Raw genomic sequence first — 25089 nt, forward strand, 5'->3', positions numbered from 1 at the left:
TCTCACACTGATTCCTCCCAGGTTGGGGCGCCGCCCACGCCCAGGGAAGGTTGTTTCAGCTCGTTCCCTGCAGACTCCAGGTCCACTCAGCCGGATTCTCCCTCCGTTTTTTGGGTTCTGTTCAGTCCAAGTACCGGGTGGGGGGAGCGGGGAGGAAGGGGTTGCACACCTGTAACTGCAGTTTCTTTTCTGCCTTCTACTTGGCTGGGACCCTGGCCTCTGGAAGAAGTAGGCGGGTCAGCCCTTGCCCGCCCATCTCAGCCTCAGGGACATCCCGGAGCAAGTACTGCATCTGTTCTTTTCAACTGTAAAAAATAATTTTACTGAGAAGATAATTTAACATTAAGTTTATTTTTAAGCTTAAGTTTTTTACATTATCAAAGTAATATATTGACATGATTCAACACAATAGGCTCCTGTCGGTTTTCTTCAGATAATTAAAATATTGTTACCAATTCATCCCCTCGCCCAACACCACAGGCACACACGTTTACCAGATCGCCACCCACACGCTCTGTTCTCATGGTGCTTTCCGCTGTAGCTGGTTAACAATGTGGGAAAGTGCTTCATTCATTCATTCATTTCTTCTGCTAGTATTTACCTCGAGCCACTAGGCTGGGCTGTATTGGAGGAACCGGGGACAGCGAGGAATTAATTCCTTCTGGCCCTTTTGGACCGGCGTTCAGCTGAGCTATTCCTGGCTGGGCTCACGTCCCAGCGGTGAAGCCGGACGGAGAGCCAGGGGCTAAGTCCCAGGAAGAAAAATAGGGATGGGGGTGAGGGGAGGTGTCCGTGGTCCAGAGAGATGATTCTGAGAAAGTGATATCGAGCTGAAACCTACACATAAAATTTCGGGAGCTATTGGTTGGGGGAGGAACTACACCTGTGGGTTATGGAGCAGCTCCTCCCCCCGCGAGTTTAAAGAACACGAGGGGTTAGGACTTCTGGCTCCTCAGCCTGCTGCCCACCCCTCCCCGCCCCAGGCTCCCTCTCTACTCAGAGCGCTGGTCCTCTAGGGGGGCGCGTGTGTGAGTGTGTGTGCGTGTGTAGTGGGAGTGGGGGGTCCTTCACTTTCCCCCTCTCCGGCTCCCGGTCCACGCCTCCCCGCTCCCCGCCGCCACTCTCCGGAGCGCCCGCCCACCCAGCCCCCCAGCCCTCCCCATCCCCAGGAGAAAGGCAGAGCGGCGGCAGCGGGGAAATGTGAAGTTTCTGCTGCTCAAAGTGACGCAAAAATTCTTAAAGAGCTCTTTGGCGGCGGATATCTAGAGATCAGACCATGTGAGGGGCCGAGAGTACAAATAACTGCCGCGCCGGCGCCGGAACAGGCAGCGGCGCCCGGGTGCCTCGACGGCGCGAGGGTCGCCCGCTCCGAAGCCCCGGACCAGCCTCCGCGGACTCCCGGCAGGTGGGTCCGCTTTCCTCCTGGCTTTTCAGGCCCACTTCTCTCCAGAACTTCATCCCGCGAGGCGCCCCCACTCCCGGGGGCGGCGCGGGGGGTTTGGGCAGGGCGGGTGCGCGCGGAGTCGGACCAGGGGACTCGGGCGTTCGATACGCTCGGAGCGCTCCTTCCTCCCCGGAGGCCTGGGGGGCGGCCCCAGTTGCCCAGGAGGGTCCTGAGCTTGGAGGTAAAAGCTTGCTTTACTTTCAACCCAGGGCTTCTGTTTGCTCTTCGCTGACCGCCATCGCGTGCAGGGGGCTGTGTGCAGGCATCTCCGCGGGGAGAGCCCTACTGGACACAATGCCCAAATATCTAGAGAAATCTCCGAATGACACTTAAGTGGGACGAGTCTCCGTACGCTTGGGTGGTTTTCGCTCGCAGAGCCGATGCACGCTCAGTCATTCGGAATTCACGTGAAACCCAGAACTCCAGCGAGCTGTACTACACGGTTGAAATGTGTGCCCATCAGTTGCTTGAAAAATGTGTACGTTCAAATTTGTTTTCTCAAAGGCTCTCTGGAGCTAAAGAACACTAAGAAGCACATTTCTTTTTGCCCTGGGTCTTCTGTGTAATGAATTTTTTTTTTTCCCCAGTTGGGGTTCTAAAGATTTCAGAGGGATGGGATTTCTAAGAGTCAGACCTTAAAAAGGCTTCTTCTGTGTTAGTATTTTTATGATCAATTTTGTCCAGAAAAATAAACCAGGTTAATGGATTATTTATGAGCCTGCTAGCTCTCATCATAGGAAGAGGAGATCAAATATTTAATGTGTGTTGCCTTAACACACATTAGACATGGGGAAAATGTCTAAGAAAGCAACATTGGGATTTGTTGCTTAATGAAGTGGAGGGGGCACCATGGGCTCATGGATGTTTGGGTTTGGGGAGCAGAGAAAAACACACAGCTTTTACTTTGTCCGTTAATCGCTTTCCTGTGAAGCCACCGGTGCTTAAAGGTTGAAGTTTTCCTGTCTGCAGACTGCGGTGGGGGTGGCTGCTTCTAGCATGGAGGAGACGGCAGGTTCTTAAGAGGTTTGTGCAAGCTGTTTGGGGCCCAGGTTTTCGTTTTTTTCCCCTGAACCTGAATAGGAGCGAGTTGAAACTGCTTCACAATTAATCAAAAGTCCCCTCAACACCCAAGTAATCCATCTAGGACATTTCAGACCCCGGCACAGATATTCAAACCCATTGCTTTCAGTCTCCTTGCTTAAAAATATTTATACTAGGGGTGAGTGGTGGGGTGGGGGTTTTAAGTTTCAAACTCAAAACATTGAAGTTTTAATGCAATCAACAAAACCTCAGAAATTTCTCTCTGGGGAATTTTTAAAGTTTTCTGAGCATTTTGATGACACTCGGAGAGGCATGTCAAAGGGTCACAAATGGTTGAGGTGACCGTGGAAGGAGGTGCTTGGCTGTGAGTGTTGTCTCTCACAGCGGACTTGCAGAAACATTCTAGATACCCCCCTCCAAAGAGAATCGCAAGTGATGCCAGACAATCAGCCCTTGAGTTACCGTTCTTCTTCATACACTGCAAATGCTATCATTTGGGAGAACAAAGGCAGGGCTGCCTGAAGCAGTTTAATTTGTCCTAATGAATCAACAGGATATGATCATGAGTTGACTTTTTAAGTAAAGATGACTGGGCGGCCAAAGGGAAAACTATACAGTCCTGTTTTGTCAGTTTAAGAAGTTACCTCAGACCTTAATTATTCCCCGTCACAGGTCAACTCCTCTGGGTCTCGAGGCTTTAGCTCTAAGCGAGGGGTGGGGGGCCGTGCATAACCGATGTCCATGTCTCCTCCAGTCACCTCTGCTCACTCTGTGACTGTGACCCTCGCTTCTCTGCGTTAAGCAAACGAGTCTAAATGATGGTGCAAAATGCTTGAGGGCCCGGACAATCTGCCCGGATGTTTCCGTCAGATTAGGGTCCTCTGGGGACCCACAGCTTTCACTCTAAGGCCAAGGCTTTGCACACAGACATGCACAAGTCAAGTCCTGCAGTTCAGCCATGTCCAGCCAACAAGGGCCTGAGTTCCCTGACTCCTCGAATCCCGTTTGCAACTCCTCCAGCTAGGGTGTGGGGCAGGAGAAACAACACGCCCGCCCCTCCCCACACACACCCACGAGCTTGGTGATGTTCCACAGAACAGGCTTGGGAGCGGAACCCAAGGTCTCATAAAGCGCCCTGTTCCTCTCTTCTTGGGTAAGTGATGTGGGGTCCCCTGTTGCTGTGGGGAATCCCACTTCTGGGCTTAACCAGGCAAAGTAGAACCCTAAGGAAAGAAAACTGCCATCCTTCTAGGAAGGAAAGGTGGAAAATAGATGAAACTAGCATTTTAAAGAACTCTGGCATAAATGCCTTCCCCTGGTCAGAGGGTGACCAGCTTTTCTAGGGTGGGCACAAGACCCACCGTTGGCCAGCACAGGTCCCCACCTCCCCGCTCCACCATTTACTAGCAGAGCTCATCAAACTGACCTGGGCCCACGTGCAGAAATGATCTGAGTCAAGTCTCGGTAGAGGAGGCATTCCCTCCTGCCTGATCTTTGTCAGCTGTCAGCGCCTGGGAAGTTGAAGGCTTATTTACTGAACATCAGCAGCATCTTTGTAAGCCCGGTGTTTCCCACCCTGTGTCTAATGGGGTAACAAACCCAGTGGAGGTAAGACCTGTGCGAAGTAGTCTGGCTGCCTTATTTTCTTCTTCTCTTTGGCTCTGCTGGAGCTTGGTAGCTGCTCCCTCACTGCCCCAACCCTGGACCAGGTGCATTCAACTGTGGGTATTTAAGCCATTGTGCTCAGCTGTGTACGACTCTTTGCCACCCCACCCACTGTAGCCCATCAGGCTCCTCTGTCCATGCGGTTTCCCGGGAAAGAATACACTAGAGTAGGTTGCCGTTTCCTACTGCAGGGGATCTTCCCGACTCAGAGGTCAAACCCAGGTCTCCTGCATTGCAGGCAGATTCTTTACCGTCTGAGCCACCAGGGAAGCTTATCTTTCTCTTGAAAGTGAAAGTGTTACTTGCCAGTTATGCCACACTCTTTGCTACCCCGTGGACTGTAGCCCACCAGGCTTCTCTGTTCATGGGATACCTCCAGGCAAGCATACTAGAGTGGGTAACCATTCCCTTCTCCAGGGATCTTCCCAACTCAGGGATCGAACCCAGGTATCCCACATTGTAGGTGGATTTTTTTTTTTTTTTTTTTTACCGTCTGAGCCACCAGGGAAGCCCCAGCGGTGCCCGGGATAGCTGAGTGTAGTATTTAAGCCATAGAATTTTCTAAAAGCCAGGACAGGATAGCTCTCCATTAACTCCCCAGACAGAGTGAGAGAGAAACCCCAGCGACATGGAGACAGGAAGATGTTGTCCCAGGGCCAGCTTGATGGCCAGCGTCCCCAGGCACTGACATGGGGCAAGTGGCATGGGGAAGGTCTCCAGGGATCCTGAGGTCCAGGTCTTTGTGTCATTATCTGCAGTTGGAAGGGAAGGGGTGGGGATGTGACAAGGCCAGCGGCAGACCTGGAGAGCTGCTCGTGTGCTCTGGGCGAATCCCGAGCTGGAGGCTGGTGGGTGGGCTCAGGGAGAGGGAGCCCGTCACTGGGCCTTTGCCTCCTTGTGCTGTGTGGTCTTTCTGGGCATATTCAAGGAAAAAGAAGATTGTACTTTGCTAGGGAAGCTGCTGCAAGAAAATAAACATTTTTCCCCCCTCTAAGGGATTCCCTAGAATCAGGGAAGGGCAGAGTTGGAAGGGGACTTGTTGACAATCTGCTCCAAGTCCTCTGTGGCTTGTTCAAGTTCACCATAGCCTGAGGACCTAGCCAGGCCTTAAACTTGAGTCTCCTGCACTTTTCTCTCCACTGGGTGTGTTGTTAACGGCTAATTGAGTTAGCTGGCTCTTTTCCTTGTTTCAGAGGAGAGGAGCTGGGGCAGGAAGGAAAGAGAGAGGGGGGAGAGAGAGGAGATTCGCTATTCCAGGCCGCGGTGAGCTTTGACCGACTGGAGGTTTCTCAGCCCGTCCCAGGTCTAGAATTCTTTTTCTCCCCTCAGTGTTTTATACTGAAAAATTTCAACTGAAAAGTTGGAGGAATGGTCCCCTGAAGCTTCACCCAGATTCACCACATTTTGCCACTTTTGTGCCTGTACTTTCTTTCTAATTAGACACATATCCAAGTTTTACATATTTAACACATATAATTTGATACTTTCTGTATAAAATGTAATTAATGAAATGATTATACTACATATATAATTTTATTGTTGAACCTGTGAAAATTTGCAGACATCCAAATATTTCACCCCAAGTGCCTTTTTTTTTTTTTTGAGATATTCTGCACTTTATTATAAAATAAGCCTTGTGTAAGATCATTTTGCCCAACTGTAGGCTAATGTAGGTATTCTGAGTGCATTTTAGGCCAGCTAGGCTAAGCTGTAATGGTTGGTCACTTAGGTGTATTAAATGCATTTTTTTTCACCCCTGAATTCTTCAGCTTGTGTTTCCTAAGCACAAGGACATTCTCATACATAACCAGAGCCCCGTTGTTATCACATCTGGAAAACTTAACATTGATAAAATATTTTTATATAATGTACAGTCCATATTCAAATTTCCTCCACCATCTCGGTGATGTATGTTTTAGCTTAGAGCATTACTTTTTGAGACCATCAACTCCTAGGGATGAGGAGCAACCTCTTGCCCTGGTCTCAGTGCATCTGAGAATCAGATCGATTCTGTGTCACGATGAACTGATTCTTTGTGAATATCCCCGAACCATGTGTGTGACACATTGTAAAACACATTTCAGAACTTGTAGGAGCTCAGGCACCTTCAGGCAACATTACCCAAATCACGAACCACTTGTGGCTCTAGGGCACCCCTGTGCCCTGCTCCACTCTGTTGCCAGACCCCATCTGTCCCCTCACTTAGGTCTCCCCCGCCCCCCACCCAGAGAAATGGCCCCAGTTCCGCCTTCCTCTCATATTCACTCACATTGTATTTAATTCCCCTTCCAATCCCTTTCTCCTCCCCTTCTCTCTTCCACCGGCTGCCACAGGTAAATCCGCCCTTGTTTCATAACACCCTGTCCCTGGGGCTGGTTTTCTCTTGCTCTCTCCCTTGAATTCCTTTGTGGGTCTAATCCTGTCTGTTTCACACAAAAATAGTTTAGTAATACACCTGTCTTAAGGAAAAGAAAACTCTTGTGTTTGGAAATGCTCCCATGTGTTTTTGAAAGCTTGATTTCTACTTATGGCATAAATTGCATTGTAACAATAAGAGGATTTAGAAGGTATAAGTGATACTCCTCATTGTGCCTAATCGAACACGTCACCTGTTGGAGTTCCCCAAGTCTCTTTCCTGGCCTTGTCCACACCAAAACAGATGGCAGCCCCAGAATGAAAGCTTTCTGCAAAAAGTTGCAAGTTGTGTAGTTAAATGTATTAAATGATCTGTGACCTCAACCTGTAAAGGCACTTCCACAGATTCTATACACGAGTCTCTCTACCTCCTTATACTTCTCTCCTTAAATTTAGTTTTCCTTAGGAACCAGAAAGAATGTTAAACAACTTCTAATGAGTTTGTCATCTCCCATCTCCTTTTGTAGTACTGAACAATGCTGTATTTTATAGCTTACATTTTAGGTGTTTTAGTATCTTTTGGTTAAACTAGGGTTTTGTAAACTAGCTTAGGAGGTTAACCACCATTTGCAACATTTCTTTCCGTGGGTTGAAAATACACTGCAAGTTCCAAACCAGCAATTGATAAATGAGGGTTTGGAACACAAACCTTTGATGGGCATGCCTGCTGGTACTTGTTCAAGGTCTAAAAGCACAACCTGGTCTCCTCTTTAATCCTAGACATGCCAGTCTTTTCCAGTCCAGAGTTCACTACAGTTGTTGTTGTGATGGTCCTTTCTCCACCCCAGAGATGCTCAGCAGATCTTCCTGATGGGTGAGGAGTGAGGAAGGGCAAACCACCCTGAGGATAGGACCCAGGAAGAAAGAGGAGAGGCTCACTTGAGCCTCACACCTGCCAGCATGGCCGGAGCCCAGGAAACCCGAAATAGATCCATAGACCCTCTAGGCTGGGAGTGTGCACACACCTGGTCAGCAGGTATTTGAGGCCAAAATGTATAAGCCATGGCCCCTGCTTTCTAGGGGATGCAAAGCAACTGGACACACAAGGATAATAAATGATGCTTGATAATCAGTGAGGAATGACAGATGAGATCATCTTGGGCTAGGGTGGTAAGAGAAAGCTACATGGAGGAAGTGGATAGAAACTTAAGCCAGGCCTGGAGAACACAGGATAATTAGAGGCAGCGAAAGGGCGGGGTCGGGGATGTACTGGGCATGCTCAGTGGCCCATCTGCCGTAATAACCTGGGTACTTGCTAACGATGCAGCACCCACATGGATCTCTCTATTAGGATCTCTGAGCAAGTAGCCCAGGAATCTCCTGTTACAAGTTTCCTAATGACTCCAAGCCACTGATGGAGAAGGAGCAGGAACAGGTGAGGGCCTGTGGAAGGGGATGGAGTCCACAGCTTCTGGCTCAGGGCGCCCGCCTGTGCTGCAGGCAGCGAATCACTGAAGCATGTGGGCTCCAGGTTCCTTCCCTGGGGTGAGAAGTAGAAAAGCAGAATGGGTTGTGTATTTGTGATGGCAGAGTGGTTGTCAGCTCACTGTCATGTACTGATGTGCTAGATGCTGAGTTAAGCATTTGTCATACTTTTATTCAATTCCCACAATAGCCTTTAGGGAGCAGGAATTTTAATGGTCTGTTTTCACACATGAGCAAAGGGAAGATCAGAGAGGTTAAGTAACCCACCCAAAGTCACACAGCCGGTCAATGCTAGGTCTGGGACTCCAGTACAGGTCTGTGCGACAGGAGAGCCCTGGGTTGTGGACACACAGATGTTAAATGATACCTCAGGAAGGTGGTTAGTCTAGCTTTCCTGTTCATGTTCACTGCAGGAGGGCTATTTCTCCCTATGCATGCCAGATCCATTTCGTTTTTATTAAACGATTAATTATACTTTTGCCCAGCCTCTGGAGTGATCTCAACCCCAACACAAATGGCTAATCCTCTCAATTTTATCCTCTGTGTGGAGGGAAGCTTGAAGCTATCCTTCCCCAAGGAAAGTTCTGGGCGGAGACCCTTTTTCCTTTCTCATGGTATCTGGCCCAGACGGCCCTGAGGATTGTAGCCTATTTAATTCCTCTCCAAAAAATTAAACTGTTTCTTATAAGGCAGTCTTTGGGTAAGGAGATGACTGTGATAGTCATTTCTATCCCTTACATCCAAACCACAAGAAGATTTTCTCTACTCGGTCTGTTCAGACCATGAAGTCTTTCTACATTGTTCGAAAGGTGAGCTGGAGTCCCAGTGGCTTATGACCTAAGACACCGCACCCCTCAGAGAACTCCGCAGCCTCTTCAACAGATACGAAAACAAGCCTGCATCTTGCACTGTGGAGACATAAACCAGAAGCAGCAAAAACCCAGGGTCCCGTGACAGAAGCAGCGCGTGCAATAGCAACAAAAGGAAGACCATTAAAACCCAAGGACAACCTGAAGCTAAAAACGCAAGGTATCTGAACGTGCTGCATCCAGTCAGCAGAAACCTCGGTTTAAGCAGGTCGGATGGCAGCACTTGAAAACAGCACTGGCCTCTCCCTCGTTCCACATGCTGATCAGATTTGGCCTTCTCCCATGGCCTCCATGAAGGCAAGACCAGGCCTGCCTTGTCTGAAGGAGCCTTAGGTATAGTAGGCGGGCCGTATGTGTCTACTGAATTAGGGCCAGGCCGTGGCAGCGGGCCAGGCTCAATCTTGACTGAACATATATAGGCATATATGTTTGCTGTGTTTAGTAAATATATATGTTTAGTGTTTACTACGTTATAGGCAGAGTATAACCCTATACTGTGTTACAGGCCTCTGCAACTTCTATCATCCTTGGTGTCTTGGGAACTTCAACTCCCTCTGAATAGAGAGTACAAATTACAAAGGTTATAGAGCCTATAATTAATCTTATCTCAGCGGTAAACCCATAATTCATGCTGGTTTTGGTGGGGGGCTAGGGGGGCATTGTTTTCATGTATTTGGTGTTTTTTTTTGGAAAATGAAAGTGAGTGTCCCAAGAAATGAATTCACTTTGATCTGGACACGTGAAGTCAAAATACAAAATTTCTGTAGTGTTTCTGCTTAGAATGCGCTGAGGGGGGGGTCAAACAGACAAGTAGGGTCATGGGCATCTCCAGAGGGCTGGGTGGTTTCATGACTCATTTGTAATTATCTGCTTGTTCAGTTGCTGGTTCCCCTGGCTACAGAGACCGAGCTTGTGGAAAGAGGAATGAGATGTGATGGGGAGAAGTTGAAATAGAAACAGTTCTTTTTACTAAGGGCGGGGAGGTGGGGTGAGTTAGCCCACCCCCTGGGCTGGGAGGAAGCGCAGCTGTAAACAGAAGGTCTTGGCCTCCTGTCACCTGCCCCCCCATGTGGCCCCTCGTGTACACGGTCGCGGGGCAGCAGGGGTGGGTCCTGGGCATCAGGCCTTGTCCCACCGTGGAGCTGGGTGACCCACCCACAGCCCATCACCTGCTCAGCCTGGGAAACGGTACACATCCCAGATGTACATGAAGGCTTCTGGGGCTGTTTCTGGCCGCAGGGAATCTCATGTCTGCCAGGAGGAGGTCACAGCTGTAACAGTGACCTCCTTTGCAGTCTCTCTACCCCGCAGGATAAAAATACCTTTAAAAAAAAAAAGAAAAGAAAGCTTTCAAGAGAGCGTTCTTAGAAACCAACCTTCTTAACATCTTTTCCTTCTATGTTCCTGGGCTGGCTCACTCTCAACCACTGCTATCTGCTGGTCTCAGGGGGAGAAGCTGGTCAGTGCTCTGCAGAACCAGGCAAGTGGGAAAGGAGTCTGGTTTCACAGGCAGCATCCTGGAGGCAGAAGGGGGCCCAGGTCCCACCATCTCTCTGCTCCTGGCCGACAGATTAGTCCCTGGGAGGGGGTTCCTTCTGAAAGGTAGAGGAGTGAGTTGAAGAGGAGATGAGCGTCACCTTCCTGTTTGGTGACTTCGTGTGGCTGTAACTTATCTTCTTGCACCCCGGGGTCTTTGATTGGGGTGGGAGAACCCCGGAAAGCAGAGCTGGGTAGGGAGACACCACCCTCAGGGGAGAGGCAACTTCAAGTCATGACTGGGCTACAGGACCTTCTGAATAGGTTTTCTTACATGGGCCATTTCAGCTGTTAATAAAACTTTTTTTTTTTTTTTAATGCTGAGGGATATTTCAGGAAAATAAGACATTGTAATGCACAGCGACAATAGTCTGGTGTATTACTCTTTTAGGAGTTGCTCATAACGGTTGCCAAGAAATCAGGATCCTTGGGGGCTGGACCCCAGAGCACCCTGAAGAACATACATTGCCACCCTCTGCCCCCAAGGTTCACCAGCCCATGCACATTCTCCAACTTCCTGCAGAGGGCCCCAAGGGAGGAAGTAAATAAAGTCTAGAACAACACAGGACTCCTGAGCAGGAGGGTGACAGAACCACTGGATGACTAAACGGTTATTCCCCCGCTAACGTGTTCCTCCCAGATGGGTGACGTTTTCCTCCTAGAGAGCGTGGTGGACATGCTGGAGGAAGGCTGGGTGATGCAGTTGATCTTTGAGCTTCAATTTTAAATGAGAGGAAAGTTGCAGCCTTACAGGCTGGGAAGACATCCCTACAGAAAATTTTGGGTAAAATTTTGAAGATGGAGAAAGGAAGACCTGGGTCATGGGCAAGATCTGTCAGCTGGGTGCCGTCTGACCATCCGCACCTGGCAAAGCTCTTTATCTCTGCCATCTGGTCTGCAGGTTCTTCAGTGTTTAATGTAGAAAACATGTCATTGAGAGAGGCCAGAGGCAAGTACAGAGGCCTTCTCCAAATAACACAACCAGAGACTGCCACGTTCAACTGTGTATTTAAATATATTGACATCTTATCATCTCTCTCCAAAAAAAAAACCCAAGAAACTTAAAAATCCCTTAGCCTGGTGAATGCTTCCTTATGGTGGATGAGAGGATGTATGCTTATTTTAGAAGTCCATCTAGTCTAGTTGAGGTCCTGGGGAAGGTGGGGTGGGTGGGGGTGATGGGGAAGGCTGGACAGAGGCATCAAGGTAAGCAGAATGGGTTTTTATCTAGATCACTCTTTGTCAGAAATTCATTTCCTCCTATAGGTCACGTTTGCCTCCTTGAGCTGAGGATAGAGTTGGGGGTGGGAGCCAGTTAGATCGAGTAGAGCCCAGGACACCTACACCCCACACCTCCTATATACCCACACCCTCGCTATATAGAGCTGGTTTCTCTCTTGTTGCTCTAATATTTTTGGCATCAGTAAGTCAATGCCTTTAACATTTTTGTTTTCTACTTTACAGAAGGAAACTACACAGTCAGCAAGGAACTCTAATTACTTGCAGCCCCTGTGTTCATTTCTAATCCTTACCAATATCCATGTGCATAGTCATCAGTGTGAAGCGGCTACTCTGTGTTCTAATTTTTCACTTTTGTTTGTCTCTACATGTCCACATGTAGATAGTTATAGTCACTGAAAGCCCCACCAGGGTAAGAGACATTCACTGCCATTTTTACAAAATCCCAGTTCCTAGTCAATCTCCGACTGTTGAATTGAAAAGATTCGTATCAGACCTTTGCAGTTACGAACAGCGGTAGCAGTCATCCCTAGACACCTTTTCCTAGAAAGGTATAATGTGATTTGAATTAAGCCGAAACATGTTTCAACTGCAAACTGTTTCAGAGTTTGAAAAGTTCAAGCCTGGAAGGTCAAAGTTAGCTGGAAGGTCCTGGCTTCTTACTACTTTATAACCGGCATAGGTTTAAAGTCCAAAAGGGCTCAGATTTCTACCCCAAGTAGAAATCTCAGGGAGTTGAGCTGACTTCCCTGCACCCTGGCCCACAGCAGTGACATAAAGGCGTGGCAGCCCCGAGGCACATGGGGACAGACACTGGCCACACTGGCATCCGTAACCTCCGTGCTCCTCTCTCTGGCTCTTCTGGCGTGAAGGAGAGGTGACCCTGCCTGCCCACTGTCACAAAATAACAAGTGGATTAGCCCCAAGAGGTGCTGGGAGTGGCAAGAAGAATGAATGGTGAGCAGCAGTGCCATTTAAGACTCAGTCAGACTTGCAGAGGCATGATGGGAATGCAGAAAGGTGAGGCACAGATGGACTGGACGCAGCGAGAGGCAGCTCAGACCTGCCCAGAGGTTTCTGAGAGCTGGGCTCCTGGAAGAGTGAAGAAGTCTGCACTAAGGAGCTAGAGGTGCCTAACAAAGGGTGGCCTTTTTACCTCTCTCCTATGCTCCAAATCACACCTGTAGTTGACATATGAAATATACTTTCAAGTGTTCAGTTTAAATGATGGAGAGGGCTATCCTTATCTATTTGCTGCCAGAAACTGCTTCTTTGTTACTTTTTTCCCAGCACAGCATCCAAGACAAAGTTAAGTGTTCTGTGAAGCTTTGTGGGAGCTTTGTTTTTGAGTCCCCAGTAAACTCTGGGGTGGGGTTCCAGTCCCTCAGTTGAAGTCAACACTTTGTTCTTAATAGAGCTTACGAAAAACCTGGGTTATTTGCTATCTACTTTTGTTTGCCTTATTTTTTTTTCTTTTTTAAATTACTCAGTTGTGATTTGATACCTAGCATGGGTTGAAAAATGTTGATTTTATTGACTCTTATGTAGCAAATAGGATATCTCTCGTTTAACAGATGGCTTTGTAATCTCATTACCTGATATAGTTCAAGATGTATGATGAGTTACCAAAGACAAGTAAAACACCCAATTCTGTTCTCCTTTTGCTTTTCCAACAGAGCTCTCAGTCCCACTGATATAAAGTTCTGAGGAGATCCACAGATCTGAGCACCAAGAATTCAGGTCGGTCCTTGGCACATGGGCGTCAGCATCACCTCCTAGCCAGCAGGATGGAGACCACCCCGTTAAATTCCCAGAAGGAGCTGTCAGCGTATAAGGATGGAGAAGATTGTCAGGAAAATGGGGTTCTACAGAAGGGTGTCCCTGCCCCTGGGGATAGGGCAGAGTCCGGCCAGATCTCCAATGGGTACTCAGCAGTTCCGAACCCTGGCGCGGAAGACGACACTCAGCACTCCATCCCGGCTGCCACCACCACCCTGGTGGCTGAGGTTCATTCCGCAGGGCGGGAGACCTGGAGCAAGAAGGTGGATTTCCTCCTTTCTGTCATTGGCTATGCTGTGGACCTGGGCAACGTCTGGCGCTTTCCCTACATTTGTTACCAGAACGGAGGGGGTCAGTATCGTGGGCTGTGGGCAGAGGCTCTGACCCAGGGGTGGTCTGTAGGTCCTCTTGGGAGGCCAGAAGATAGATCATGTCTTTCCTAATTTGTTTAACTGATATGAGTCTGGAAACATGGTTACTTAGACTTTCAAGCTAGTCTGTGTGGGCCTGTGTGTGTGCTAAGTTGCTTTAGTTGTGTCCAACTCTTTGCAACCCCATGGACTGGAGCCAAGCAGGCCCCTCTGTGTGTGGGATTCTGCAGGCAAGAATACTGGCCTGGTTGCCATGCCCTCCTCCAGGGGATCTTCCTGACCCAGGGATCAAACCCACATCTCTTGGCATCTCCTGCATTGGCAGGTGGGTTCTTTACCACTAGTGCCACCTGGGAAGCCCCCAGGCTAGTCTAAGAGAAAACAAATCTCCAGTAAACCAAAACTGTAAATCTAGGCATGTCTGCGGCTCCCTGGGTCATGAAGTTGAATGAAAGCTCCCCTGAAGCTGACCTCACCAGATTTTCAGCATCGTTAGCGCTCCATCTGTGAAGAGCCCCTCCTCTCATGCCTGCGTTACATAAGTCGTGCTCTCCGCCAAGCAGACGTGAGGGAATGAGCACCAGCCCTGTGCTGAGTTCCTTCATTCCTGCTGACTGGTTTTGCTCACAAGAGTCAAGAGCTGTTAGATCTGTGAAGGAAGTTGGGAAGTGGCTCCAGGGTCCCACACCCTCCTGGACCTTTGAACCTGTGTGAGCTCAGGGCATAGGCTCAGGTCCAGAGTCTAAAGTCACAGTCTGGGTGAGATCTGTAGCTGAACCCAGCCACATTAATGCCAACCCCAACCCATATATGGACATGCCTTATATCTCCTACAAGAGTGTTAGATTTTTCAGGAGAGATGATTTCTTGTTCCTCCTTCTATTCCTGATGCCTCCAGAGCAGTTTATAGATTATCAAAACTAGCAGCTGACTGTAGGCATGGATGTGGGAGCCCCAGAGAGCAGAGCAGGGTGATGGAATTAGTAGGTATGGGGCCTCTGTTTTGACAGTGGACTTGCTATCAGAACAGAAAAAGGACCAGAAATGAGAATCAGATCAGTCAATGTTTGACAGGGACTCTGGTAACAGATTTAGGAGGGCAATTAAAATGAGGTTGGAGGGGTAGTTCTTTTGGGTCCTCTCATTTCCTCTATGACCAGACACAGAGTTGCCTGGATTTGCTGCATCTTTTAAGGACCTGGGTCCATTACCTGCAATGGCCATTCCAGCACGGGGGGGCTTTGGGAAGCCCAGTCCTCCTAGCCTGGGAGGAGTGGAAGTTGGAATCATCTTATCTCCAGCTTGGGAGGACTCACCTTTAGCCTGAGGATTATATAAGGGGCTGGGTCACCGTTGATGTTTCCCCTACACTCAGTCCCTATGTGAAACCAGTCAAGCAAACCCTTTGGACAGATGCCACCGTGAGAGCACAACGTGGTTCTTGTTCTCAGGCCAGGTTTACCCAGTGTGACTGTAAGGCGAGTGAGACCTTTCTGAGTTGCATAGATTTCAGGTTTCTGGGTTCAGAATATTTCACGGGAGGGAAAGTTCTCAGGGAAAATCACAGCCAGCCCACCCTTTGGGCTGAAACTCAGGCTGCAGGTGAGCAATCCCCAGTGTGGTGTTTCCAGGTCTCGTGTCAGCCACGAGAGCTGGCAGACACCAGCATCTCCAGCGAGGTGCAGTTCTGCACTTTTTCATCCTGTAGTGACCTACCTGCCTGTTCCAGCCACACCCACCAATCTGGCTCAAGAGGGAGCATTCTGGCTCCATGGAACGATGGAAATATAACCAAACATCAATAATCAAGAGTCTGTGGAGAAGGAAATGGCAACCCACTCCAGTATTCTTGCCTGGAGAATCCCATGGACGGAGGAGCCTGGTGGGCTACAGTCCATGGGGGTCCCAAAGAGTCTGATACGACTGAGCGACTTCACTTTCACTTTCAACCCTCAGCTGAGAAGACTTTCAGCTCTTGTGTTTGCTATTGATTTCTTGAGTTCTCAAAGACCTGTGACCATATTTTTTTTTAAGTTGTCTGTTTTCTAATTGCATCACTTTACACACTGTTGTCTAATAATATGTGGTATTTAGAATGCCTTCTGAATTATTTTGAGCAGCCATTGCCTGTATTTTCTTAGCACCTCCTTGGTTTTCTTACGTGAACTCATCTGACAGGGAAATGCAGCTTTTTTGTTTGCCCTCTCTGCATACTGGACCGTCTGAGTCAGTGTTCTAACTAATTCCTGATGGTCTCTGAGCTACTGTTCTGCCAGACTCAGTAGTTATGTGCTTCAAGAATTTTGGGGTAGAATTGGTCCTATTAGGAGACTCTTGGTGTCACCTTTGTTATCTTAAAAGCTGGTCCCTTTGCTGAGGCTCTTAATTTTTCGAAAACTTGATGCTATTTCAGCTGAAAAAAATTGGCAAGGCTATATAAAAAATTGAGGGAAGCCACTTAAGAAATTGAAAAGTAATCGAAACAACACTGGGTAGTTGTGACTTTCAGTTCTGTATCAGTTGAATTTTTGTGCTCTTTTCCCTGTGTACGTGGTGGTTCTATTTTTCTCCAATAAAACTTTAATTTAAAAAAAAAAAGTCTGGAGCCAGGATACAGATGAACAAAAAGAGCAATTCAGTGATCGTGGACTATGACAGCTGTTGAACAGTTTGTCACAGGAGATCTGTTCCAGGGTCCCAAGCACTGGTCCATGTACTGGCTGCTTCAGAATCACCTGGGGAGCTTAAAAGAAAACTCTGTCATACCCATACCTGAAGCTTTTGCTGTAGGAGGTCAGGGTGGGTGTCCGCTTTTAAGCTTACCCGTGAGTCTGATGTGTAGGCTGGGTTTGGGAATCTCAGTTCTCAACCCTCATCTTCTAGTAGAGGAAATAGAGGCCCAGAGAAGGGTCCTTCTGACAGTTAGCCGTGGAGCTGGTCCCAGTTGCCTGTTCTGTTGACTCCTAGACCCAGCTTCCTTCCCACGTACTCTCTGCCGCCACCCAAACCTCACTTCTCTGTGGAGGTCTGTCCATGACTTCCGGCAAAGCCCTGAGACGGGAGCAGTGTGTGGGCCCCTCGGGACAGGGTGGCTTCTTGGCTCTGGAGCATCAGATGGCTCTGCACGTCCAGGTCACCTGGGCTGTCCTGGACACTTGTGGGCAGGGAGTGAAACTGTCTTTCCTCTGCCTCAGGGGCGTTCCTTCTCCCCTACACTATCATGGCCATTTTTGGGGGGATCCCGCTCTTCTACATGGAACTCGCACTGGGGCAGTACCACCGAAATGGATGCATTTCCATATGGACGAAAATCTGCCCAATTTTCAAAGGTAAGAGAAAGGCTTGGGTGGTTGGGTGGGTGAGTGGGTCCACCAAGGAAGTGATGATTTCCATCACTGGGTGGGAGCCGGGGACCTCCTGGAATCAGACCTCAGGTATCCCTAGGAGATAACCTGAGCAGTTAAGGTTTTGACAGCTTAATTTGTATGAGACTACTAAAGCAAAATAGAATAATTGGCAATGAAAAGTAAACTAAACAGGGCAGCCTGGATGGGAGGTGAGTTTGGGGGAGAATGGATGCAGGTATCCATGTGGTTAAGTCCCTTTGCTCACTGAGTCCCTCTGCTCTCCACCCGAAACTGTCACGTCGTTTATTGGCTATATTCTGGTATAATATAAAAAGTTTAAAAAATAATAATTCCAATTTAAAAAGCAAATAGGAAAAAACCATTAATAGCACACATACACATTTTCTATAACATGTGATCTTGTAAGTACAAATTAGGAATTTACCACATGGCCACTTTGCCACCGTGTCCCAGTGTTCGGGGGATGAAATGAATGGCAGCCCCACCTTTCCCATGCCCGGGCTGCCGTGCCTCACTGCCAGCTGCCCTTGAACCTGGGCCTCCCTCGCCCTCTCGCCCAGGGATAGGTTACGCCATCTGCCTCATCGCCTTCTACATCGCCTCCTACTACAACACCATCATGGCCTGGGCCCTCTACTACCTCATCTCCTCCTTCACGGAGCAGCTGCCCTGGACCAGCTGCAAGAACTCCTGGAACACTGGCAACTGCACCAACTACTTCTCTGAGGATAACATCACCTGGATGCTCCACTCAACATCCCCTGCAGAAGAATTTTACACGTAAGTGCATGTAAGTGAGGGGGTGGCCTGTTAGGGGCAGGCCACACCCCTGGGCCTTGGCTTCTCGGGAGGCCCGTGGGGACCAGGGGCTCTTCACCTCTTGGCTGATGGTTTATTTTTTAATTGGAGGAAAACTGCTTCGCAGTGTTCTGTCGGTTTCTGTTGTACAATGCAAAGCAGCCATCATTATACGGACGCCACCTACCCCTTGAGCCTCCCTCCCCTCCCTACTGATGGATTTCAGAGAGACGCTGTCGGGGAAGGGGAGTACATGTGGGTGAGGGGGTTGGAAGAGACTACCTTGAGTATTCCACAGTCTGGTCTGTGCTGTACCCCTCTTTTCTGTTGTGCCCAGGCTGGTCCCTACCTTCACATTCCAAAATTACTCCCCTGCATCAAAACTGCTCTTCTTCCTGGGCCCTCCTCTCAGCCAGCTGTCATGGAAGCAAAACCTCCCATGACCTCTGTAGTTTGAAACTACTCAGGAGTTTCTGGTTTCATGTGTTCACGTGGATCTACCCTTTGGGAGAAGATGCCTGGAATAGGGAGTTTGCTTTAGTGCTGGAATTTCAGGCATGGGGAAGGGGCCCCCTGCCCACACATACAAATCCTCGTGCACCAAAAAGCCAGTCGTGTTAGTCACTGGTTGGGTCCCTGCCCAGGAGGGAGAGGCCTGATGTCTGCCTCTGGGCCGAGTGCTCCTCCCAGGGTCGGTTGGCTTGAGTGCCCTGTTCTCTCCTTCAGGATGGCCAGAGCCCCTCCCAGCTCTCCCTGAAGCTTGGTGGCCACTTGGTCCTTGCAGTGCGGTTTCTGTCTTTCCTCTTGGCCACCACCTAGGTATCACATACTGTGTGTGTACTCAGGTTGCGGCTCAGACCCCATCACAGGCCCTCCTTTTTCTCCTGCAGGCGGCACGTCCTGCAGATCCACCAGTCGAAGGGGCTCCAGGACCTGGGGGGCCTCAGTTGGCAACTTGTCCTGTGCATCATGTTCATCTTCACCATTATCTACTTTAGCATCTGGAAAGGTGTTAAAACATCTGGCAAGGTGAGGAGGACCCTGGCTGCAGATCCAGAGTCTGCCAAGGGCCCCTGGAGGATCTCAAACTCAGAACTCAGTAGCCTGGACAGCCACAGACAGGGGGACGTCGTTTCCTTTACACAGAACCCATTCCGTGATTCTCAATTTCTCAACCAAATCTTTTAGAAACTTCTAGAAATGGGTCAATCCCAAGAACTAGTTATATGACTTTTTTTAAATTCCTTTAATCCACTGGTAGTGTCATAACTCGTGGCAATACACTGGTGTACAACCAGTACATACACTGGTTCCTTTATTGTCTCCTGCTGGGCGTTTTCCCCACTTTACAGACGGGAAATGGGTTTAGAGGCGGTACCCGCAAACAGGAAATCAGATCCCTGTCTCATTCTAAAGGCTGTGATCTTTCTGCCACACCACCGTGCCTCCTACAATTACAGAAAAAACAAGGTAGATCTCCTTTCTTGAAGGTTTTTAAGAATAAGACACCAGCATTCATGTGGTGATAACCTGTGTTTCCTTCCTTACAGGTGGTTTGGGTGACAGCCACCTTCCCTTACATCATTCTTTTGATCCTGCTGGTGAGGGGGGCCACCCTCCCTGGAGCCTGGAGGGGAGTTCTCTTCTATTTGAAACCCAACTGGCAGAAACTCCTAGAGACAGGGGTAAGATAATGAGGAAAGTAGTGTGCACTTGTCTTTCTTTATACTAACTGAAGCTAGTCCTAGGACCATAGGAACAACTAAAATTTGGGTTCAGTGGTTAAGTCTGCAGTGATGTTTGAAAGCGGAAAAAAGCATGAAAAGTACAGTTGAGGCCACGGCATTGGTTTATGCCTAAATGACAGGCAATCATATTGGTCTGCACTTGGTATGTGGCCATCCTACCAGGAACTCTGAGAGCCTGTTTTCTGTCTCAGCACATAGCCACGTGGAGGCACAAGGGCGCTGGCCCAGCGATGGCCTGGGTCTCGGCCCCGACCTTTGCCTCTGCTCTATTCCAGGTGTGGGTGGATGCGGCCGCCCAGATCTTCTTCTCTCTCGGCCCTGGCTTTGGGGTCCTACTGGCTTTTGCGAGCTACAACAAATTCCACAACAACTGTTACCAGTGAGTATCTGGGGCTGCCCCAAGCAAGGCGTGGAAGCAGAATGAGCATAAGTAGCCTGGAGGAAGGGGATCAAACTGATGGCCTCACACCTGGCCAGGCTCAGGCCATGTTGACTCTCTGACCCTCAGGGGTACTACAGGTGCCTGGCCAATCCACTCATGGCCAGAGCACCCACCCAGAACACAACCTCACCCAGGCCACTCAGGAGATGAGAGAGGCCCCAGACTTTTGTTTTGTGAGATTCTGTCTTTTTCAAGAAAATTAAATTCTGAAGCAGGTTTACAAAAATTGCAACATACGTTAATTGTTTAGATTTGACCTGTTAATATTTAGCAACAAAAATTGTGATGTGATAATTTATACACACACACACACACACACACACGAAAACAGTAACAATTGTGCTATTCTGACCAACACAGAATGCTATGATTTATGTGAAAATCTCATTTCAGAAATTTAACAAAACAGGTAATATTGCACCAATTATGATTTAAATATCACTTATCATCTTTAGAGTTAATTTTGTCTTAACAGCCTATCACCGATGATAATATTCAGTAATCTGTGCAATTCATAAGACAATTACAGAATTTTTTTAAAGGAGTTTACATGCACCCTAAGCAATGTGACCTTGCATTGGGACATCAGCCTGAAGTTATATTATGATGAGGTCCTCTTTTAAAAGTATCAGGATGTCTTTGTGGCACTCTTACAACCTCATTTACAAATAATGTCAAAAGTCTAAATCTGAGGTCTTCTCAAGTGTGAGGCCAAGGCCCCCACTCTAGCTCAGGCCGTTTCAGAATAAGGCTTGTTTGAAGTCCAGCAGTCTGTGCTCTGCTGCTTTATAGGACCATCTCTTGAAACCACTCCTGACCTGCTGCTCTCCCCATGCCGTGCATGGTGATAACAGCAGCTTGTGCTTCGAGGTGATGCAACCTGGCTAAGAGGCTGCACCCTGGGAGGAGACAGGCTTGAAGTCCCTGTGAGCTCAGCCCATTCATCCTTGTCATCCTGGAGACAGATTCTCCTCAGACTCCAGACTTAGAAATGTCTCAGTCCGTTGGGTTTTCTGCTCCAGAGACGCCCTGGTGACCAGTGCGGTGAATTGCATGACGAGCTTCGTTTCAGGATTTGTCATCTTCACGGTGCTGGGGTATATGGCTGAGATGAGGAAAGAAGATGTGTCTGAGGTGGCCAAAGATGCAGGTAGGGACCTTGGATTCTGTTTGGGTTACTTGCTCCCACTGAACTGCTTTGCTGCTCTTTGGATCTTTACAAATACCTTAACTTTTGCATTATTTGTAACAGTTCCTCTTAAATTTTTCAAAGGTTTTAGAGATCTAAACCCTTTCCATGTGTTCAGGCCATAGTGGGGAATGGGACAGCTCCCTTGGGGCCTAGCACTAAGGCCTTGATACACTGTGGGCTTGAGAATATGACTTGGATGATGGCTGTTAAAACTAGTGGGTCTGGGTCCTGTGATGGGCCCAAGTCTAGTAAGCAAATGATTACCAGTCCTTAGAATTTCCTTTTGCAGAAAAAGAAATGTAGATGATGCAGTCACTGTACTCTACTGTGAGTTATTATGGAAAAAGAGAAACAGACATTAAAAGAGAGGTGATGGAATCTTGTGGACGGAGTCCCAGGGCTTCTTGCCAACATACGTCTGTCTACCTTTGGCCTGATGTGGTGCTCTGATCCTGTCAGCCTCATGCCCCAAACTAATGTGCCTGATTTGGACCATGGGAGGTTGAGGACATGCTCCTCATACTATCAAGAAAGTCAAAATAGCTGGAAGGCTTTATTCTAAGACCTCTATTATTCTAAAATCAATTTAACATTTTCTACTGTTCTGGAGCTAGAGAGCTAAATGCTGTGAAAATTTTGGAGATCTTGGTGGGGGGGTGGGGAAAGCACAGATTTATTATATAGTGGAAATTCTTCTTCGTGTGCACAGATTTGCTAGTCTTAGGGTCTCATGTTTGTTTCCTTTCTCCACGTTGGTTGAGAACACACACTCCCCAAGGCAGCTACTATTCCCTTTCTGCCTCCCAGGATGTCAGGATAGCCAGGTAGGGTGGTGTGGGTGTGAGGAGGCATTTGGTACATGTCCAAGCCTGCTTCACATGTAAGGTCTTCTGACAGGAGTCGTAATTGTTGGTGTGGTCATTTCCCCCCCAAGACAGGTCTGTAGGGCAGGTCTCAGTGACCACCTCCTCCTTTCTCCCTGTCTCAGGCCCCAGCCTCCTGTTCATCACATATGCAGAAGCCATAGCCAACATGCCGGCATCCACATTCTTTGCCATCGTCTTCTTCCTGATGTTAATCACCCTGGGCTTGGACAGCACGGCAAGTGAATGGGGAGGTGGGAGGAGGAGAAAGGGGAGGAAGAGGAAGAGGCAGCTGTACCCATTCCTTCCTGTCCTGGCCACCCCAGGCCATGTTGTCTGCTGCCTCCTGGTGCTTCACCAGCCCCTGTTCACTTGGGCGCTTACCACCCTGTAGTACATTAGTCATTAATGGCAGCAGACCCCAACCTTTTTGGCACTAAGGGACCAGTTTAATGGAAGACAACTACTCACCTCTTGCTGTGGGGCCCAGTTCCTAACAGGCCAAACGCTGGTACCAGTGTGTGGCCTGGGGGTTGAGGACCCCTAATTCATGGGATAATGAGGGTAAAGTGCCAGGCAAGGTCAAGAGCTCAGCACATGTGAACTGCTGTGATTGTGCTCTGTCCCTTGACCAGACTGGCAGCACCTCAAGGCCAGGGCAAGGTCCCGCCTATGTCTCAGTCCTTTGTGGCCCAGCATTCATATCATTAATGTAGAACAAGTCTCAGCTTTGAGTTGGCATTTCTGGAAAAACCAAAGTCTCCCCAAGAGACCTCATGTGAAGAAGTCCTGTCCATGTGCTATACTTTCTTTCCTTGATGGGATCTAAATGATGGGGTAACATGGAGATAGGGCCAGTGAGGAGGGGGAACTGGTCATGATCAGCTTGACAGGCCACGTGGCAATCTTAACCCCTCCCTCTTTCCTCTGTCCTGGAAGTAGCAGATTTGTCCCCAAGTCTCCATGACGACTGTCTGTGTGCCCCACTCAGTTTGCAGGTTTGGAGGGGGTGATCACAGCCATGCTGGATGAGTTTCCACACATCTGGGCCAAGCGCCGGGAGTGGTTTGTGCTTGGCGTGGTCATTACCTGCTTCTTTGGCTCCCTGGTCACCTTGACTTTCGTGAGTACAACAACCCCCAACCAAGAGTCAGCTTTTCATTGGGCAACGGGACACTGCACAAAGCTCTTTCTTTCCAGCCCACAGGGAGCCCTGGCTTTGGGGCCAAAGGGGGAGAGGTTGTCACTGCTGTTAAGAAGTTAGTCATCACAGAGGAGGAGAAAAGTTGTTTCTGGCGGCATCTGTCTGTAGAATTTGGGCATGGAGCTGGGGGTTCAGCATTTTACAGCAAGTCCAACTAGATTTCTATCTGGAGAAAAATTAAGACTTACCTTTTCAGTCTATTTCCAGTCCTTACGGCTGTTCTCATGGGAATACTGCCCAGAATATCTGGAGGCTGGCACCTTGGGTTTGTCACTTTGTCTCCTCCAGAGAAGTTGCAATGAAGTTAGACCTTCTCCAGTGATTTCTTTTTGAAGGGGAGGGGAGCTGAGGTAAACACTATAAAACTGTACATCAGACACTACCCATAGGCATGGCAGGCTTGTATATTCCTGACTCAAGGCGGACTTTGTAAATCAACTTATCTTCAGGCCATGACCCAAATGGCTCTGGAGCTTCAGCAGGGTTTTGGGGACCTGCATAGGACCCATGGGATTTGTGAGTTAGGACAAAGGCAAAACCATGACCACTGGGCCCAGTGTGTCTGGTGTTGTAGGTTCTCCCAGACTCAGTCTTTAGGGACCAGGATTCTCCAGGGTAGAGGACACAGTAGGTGTTCAGTAAACTGAAGAAAGTAGATCAAAAGGTGCTTTTAGTTTGTTTTTAAGGCTTTGAGGGGAGAGGAAACGAGAGAGTGACCGGTGGGGCTGGAAGAGGAGTCTAATAGGATGAGATCTTGCCTACCCTGCCAAAGCGTCTAAGAGGCAGGCTCTGGGATATTTGTATTAGATCCAAGGTGAGAACTTTGCAGGATTATCCTAAGAAATTCTTTTTGTCTCTGTTGAAAAGAGGAGGCAGTGCCTCAGTGGGCCTTGAACCAAGTTGGTGGTCTCATTTCCAGGGTGGGGCCTACGTGGTGAAGCTGCTGGAGGAGTTTGCCACGGGACCTGCAGTGCTCACCGTGGCCCTGATCGAAGCAGTTGCTGTGTTTTGGTTCTACGGTAAGATGCTTCCTTCCACCACATCCTTCCTACACCAGCCTATGTAGGCACCAGAATACACAAGGGCTGGATTCGTCAGAGAAAGGCAGGCCAGTGTACAAGACGTCACCTCCTGTGTGCCTTCTTCAGAAACAGGTCATTATTTCCTCCAGACTCTGTACAACAGATTGGCTAAGCTCCCTGGAAGATGTTTTTTCCTTCTGAGTTTAAATGTTTACCCAGTGGACAGGCTGAAGCGGTTCCCTACAGCTTATCCACAGTGGTTGTTTAAGATCTGACAGGCTCTAAGAGTGGGACAGACAGCTAAGAACTAGTGCACAGTGATTGCATCTGTAGAGTGTACAATCTTCTCCTGTTACACACAGTGGCCCCAATTTAAATTTCACAAGCAGGTTCTCCCTCCAGAGCCCTGAGACACGGTTTAGGAGCTTATCTTCCAGGCAAGAGGCCAGAGTGTTTCTGTTTGGATTATGTGTCTTGGTAAAACCTCCAGTTTACTCCCCTTCCCCCAACTGTGGCATGGAATCTGATAAGGCTGAAACCACCAGGAGTGCAGAGTAAGCTGACATGGGTCCCTGGGCGGGGATCCCAAGAGCCCATGGGCAAGGATCCGGAGGGCACAGACAGTGGAAATGAAGAAAACCAAGTTCAGAGATCTTTAAAATAAAAAA

General features: G+C 48.6%; 1 protein-coding gene across 1 annotated transcript in view; it reads left to right on the forward strand.

Annotated features, from left to right (window-relative positions):
* The first annotated feature begins 688 nt into the window (after nt 1-688).
* The window catches only part of SLC6A4 (solute carrier family 6 member 4), a 34204-nt gene continuing 9803 nt past the window's right edge, over nt 689-25089 (forward strand). The window contains exons 1-11 of the mRNA XM_043478889.1: nt 689-1405; nt 13311-13764; nt 16979-17113; nt 17713-17932; nt 18841-18979; nt 19501-19635; nt 19974-20077; nt 21163-21290; nt 22321-22433; nt 23187-23318; nt 24319-24418. Coding sequence (XP_043334824.1) covers nt 13422-13764; nt 16979-17113; nt 17713-17932; nt 18841-18979; nt 19501-19635; nt 19974-20077; nt 21163-21290; nt 22321-22433; nt 23187-23318; nt 24319-24418 — 1549 coding nt within the window. The 5' untranslated portion in view covers nt 689-1405; nt 13311-13421. The remainder of the gene's footprint in view (nt 1406-13310; nt 13765-16978; nt 17114-17712; nt 17933-18840; nt 18980-19500; nt 19636-19973; nt 20078-21162; nt 21291-22320; nt 22434-23186; nt 23319-24318; nt 24419-25089) is intronic.

Source organism: Cervus canadensis, chromosome 1 (assembly GCF_019320065.1).
Source record: "Cervus canadensis isolate Bull #8, Minnesota chromosome 1, ASM1932006v1, whole genome shotgun sequence".
NCBI lineage: Eukaryota > Metazoa > Chordata > Mammalia > Artiodactyla > Cervidae > Cervus > Cervus canadensis.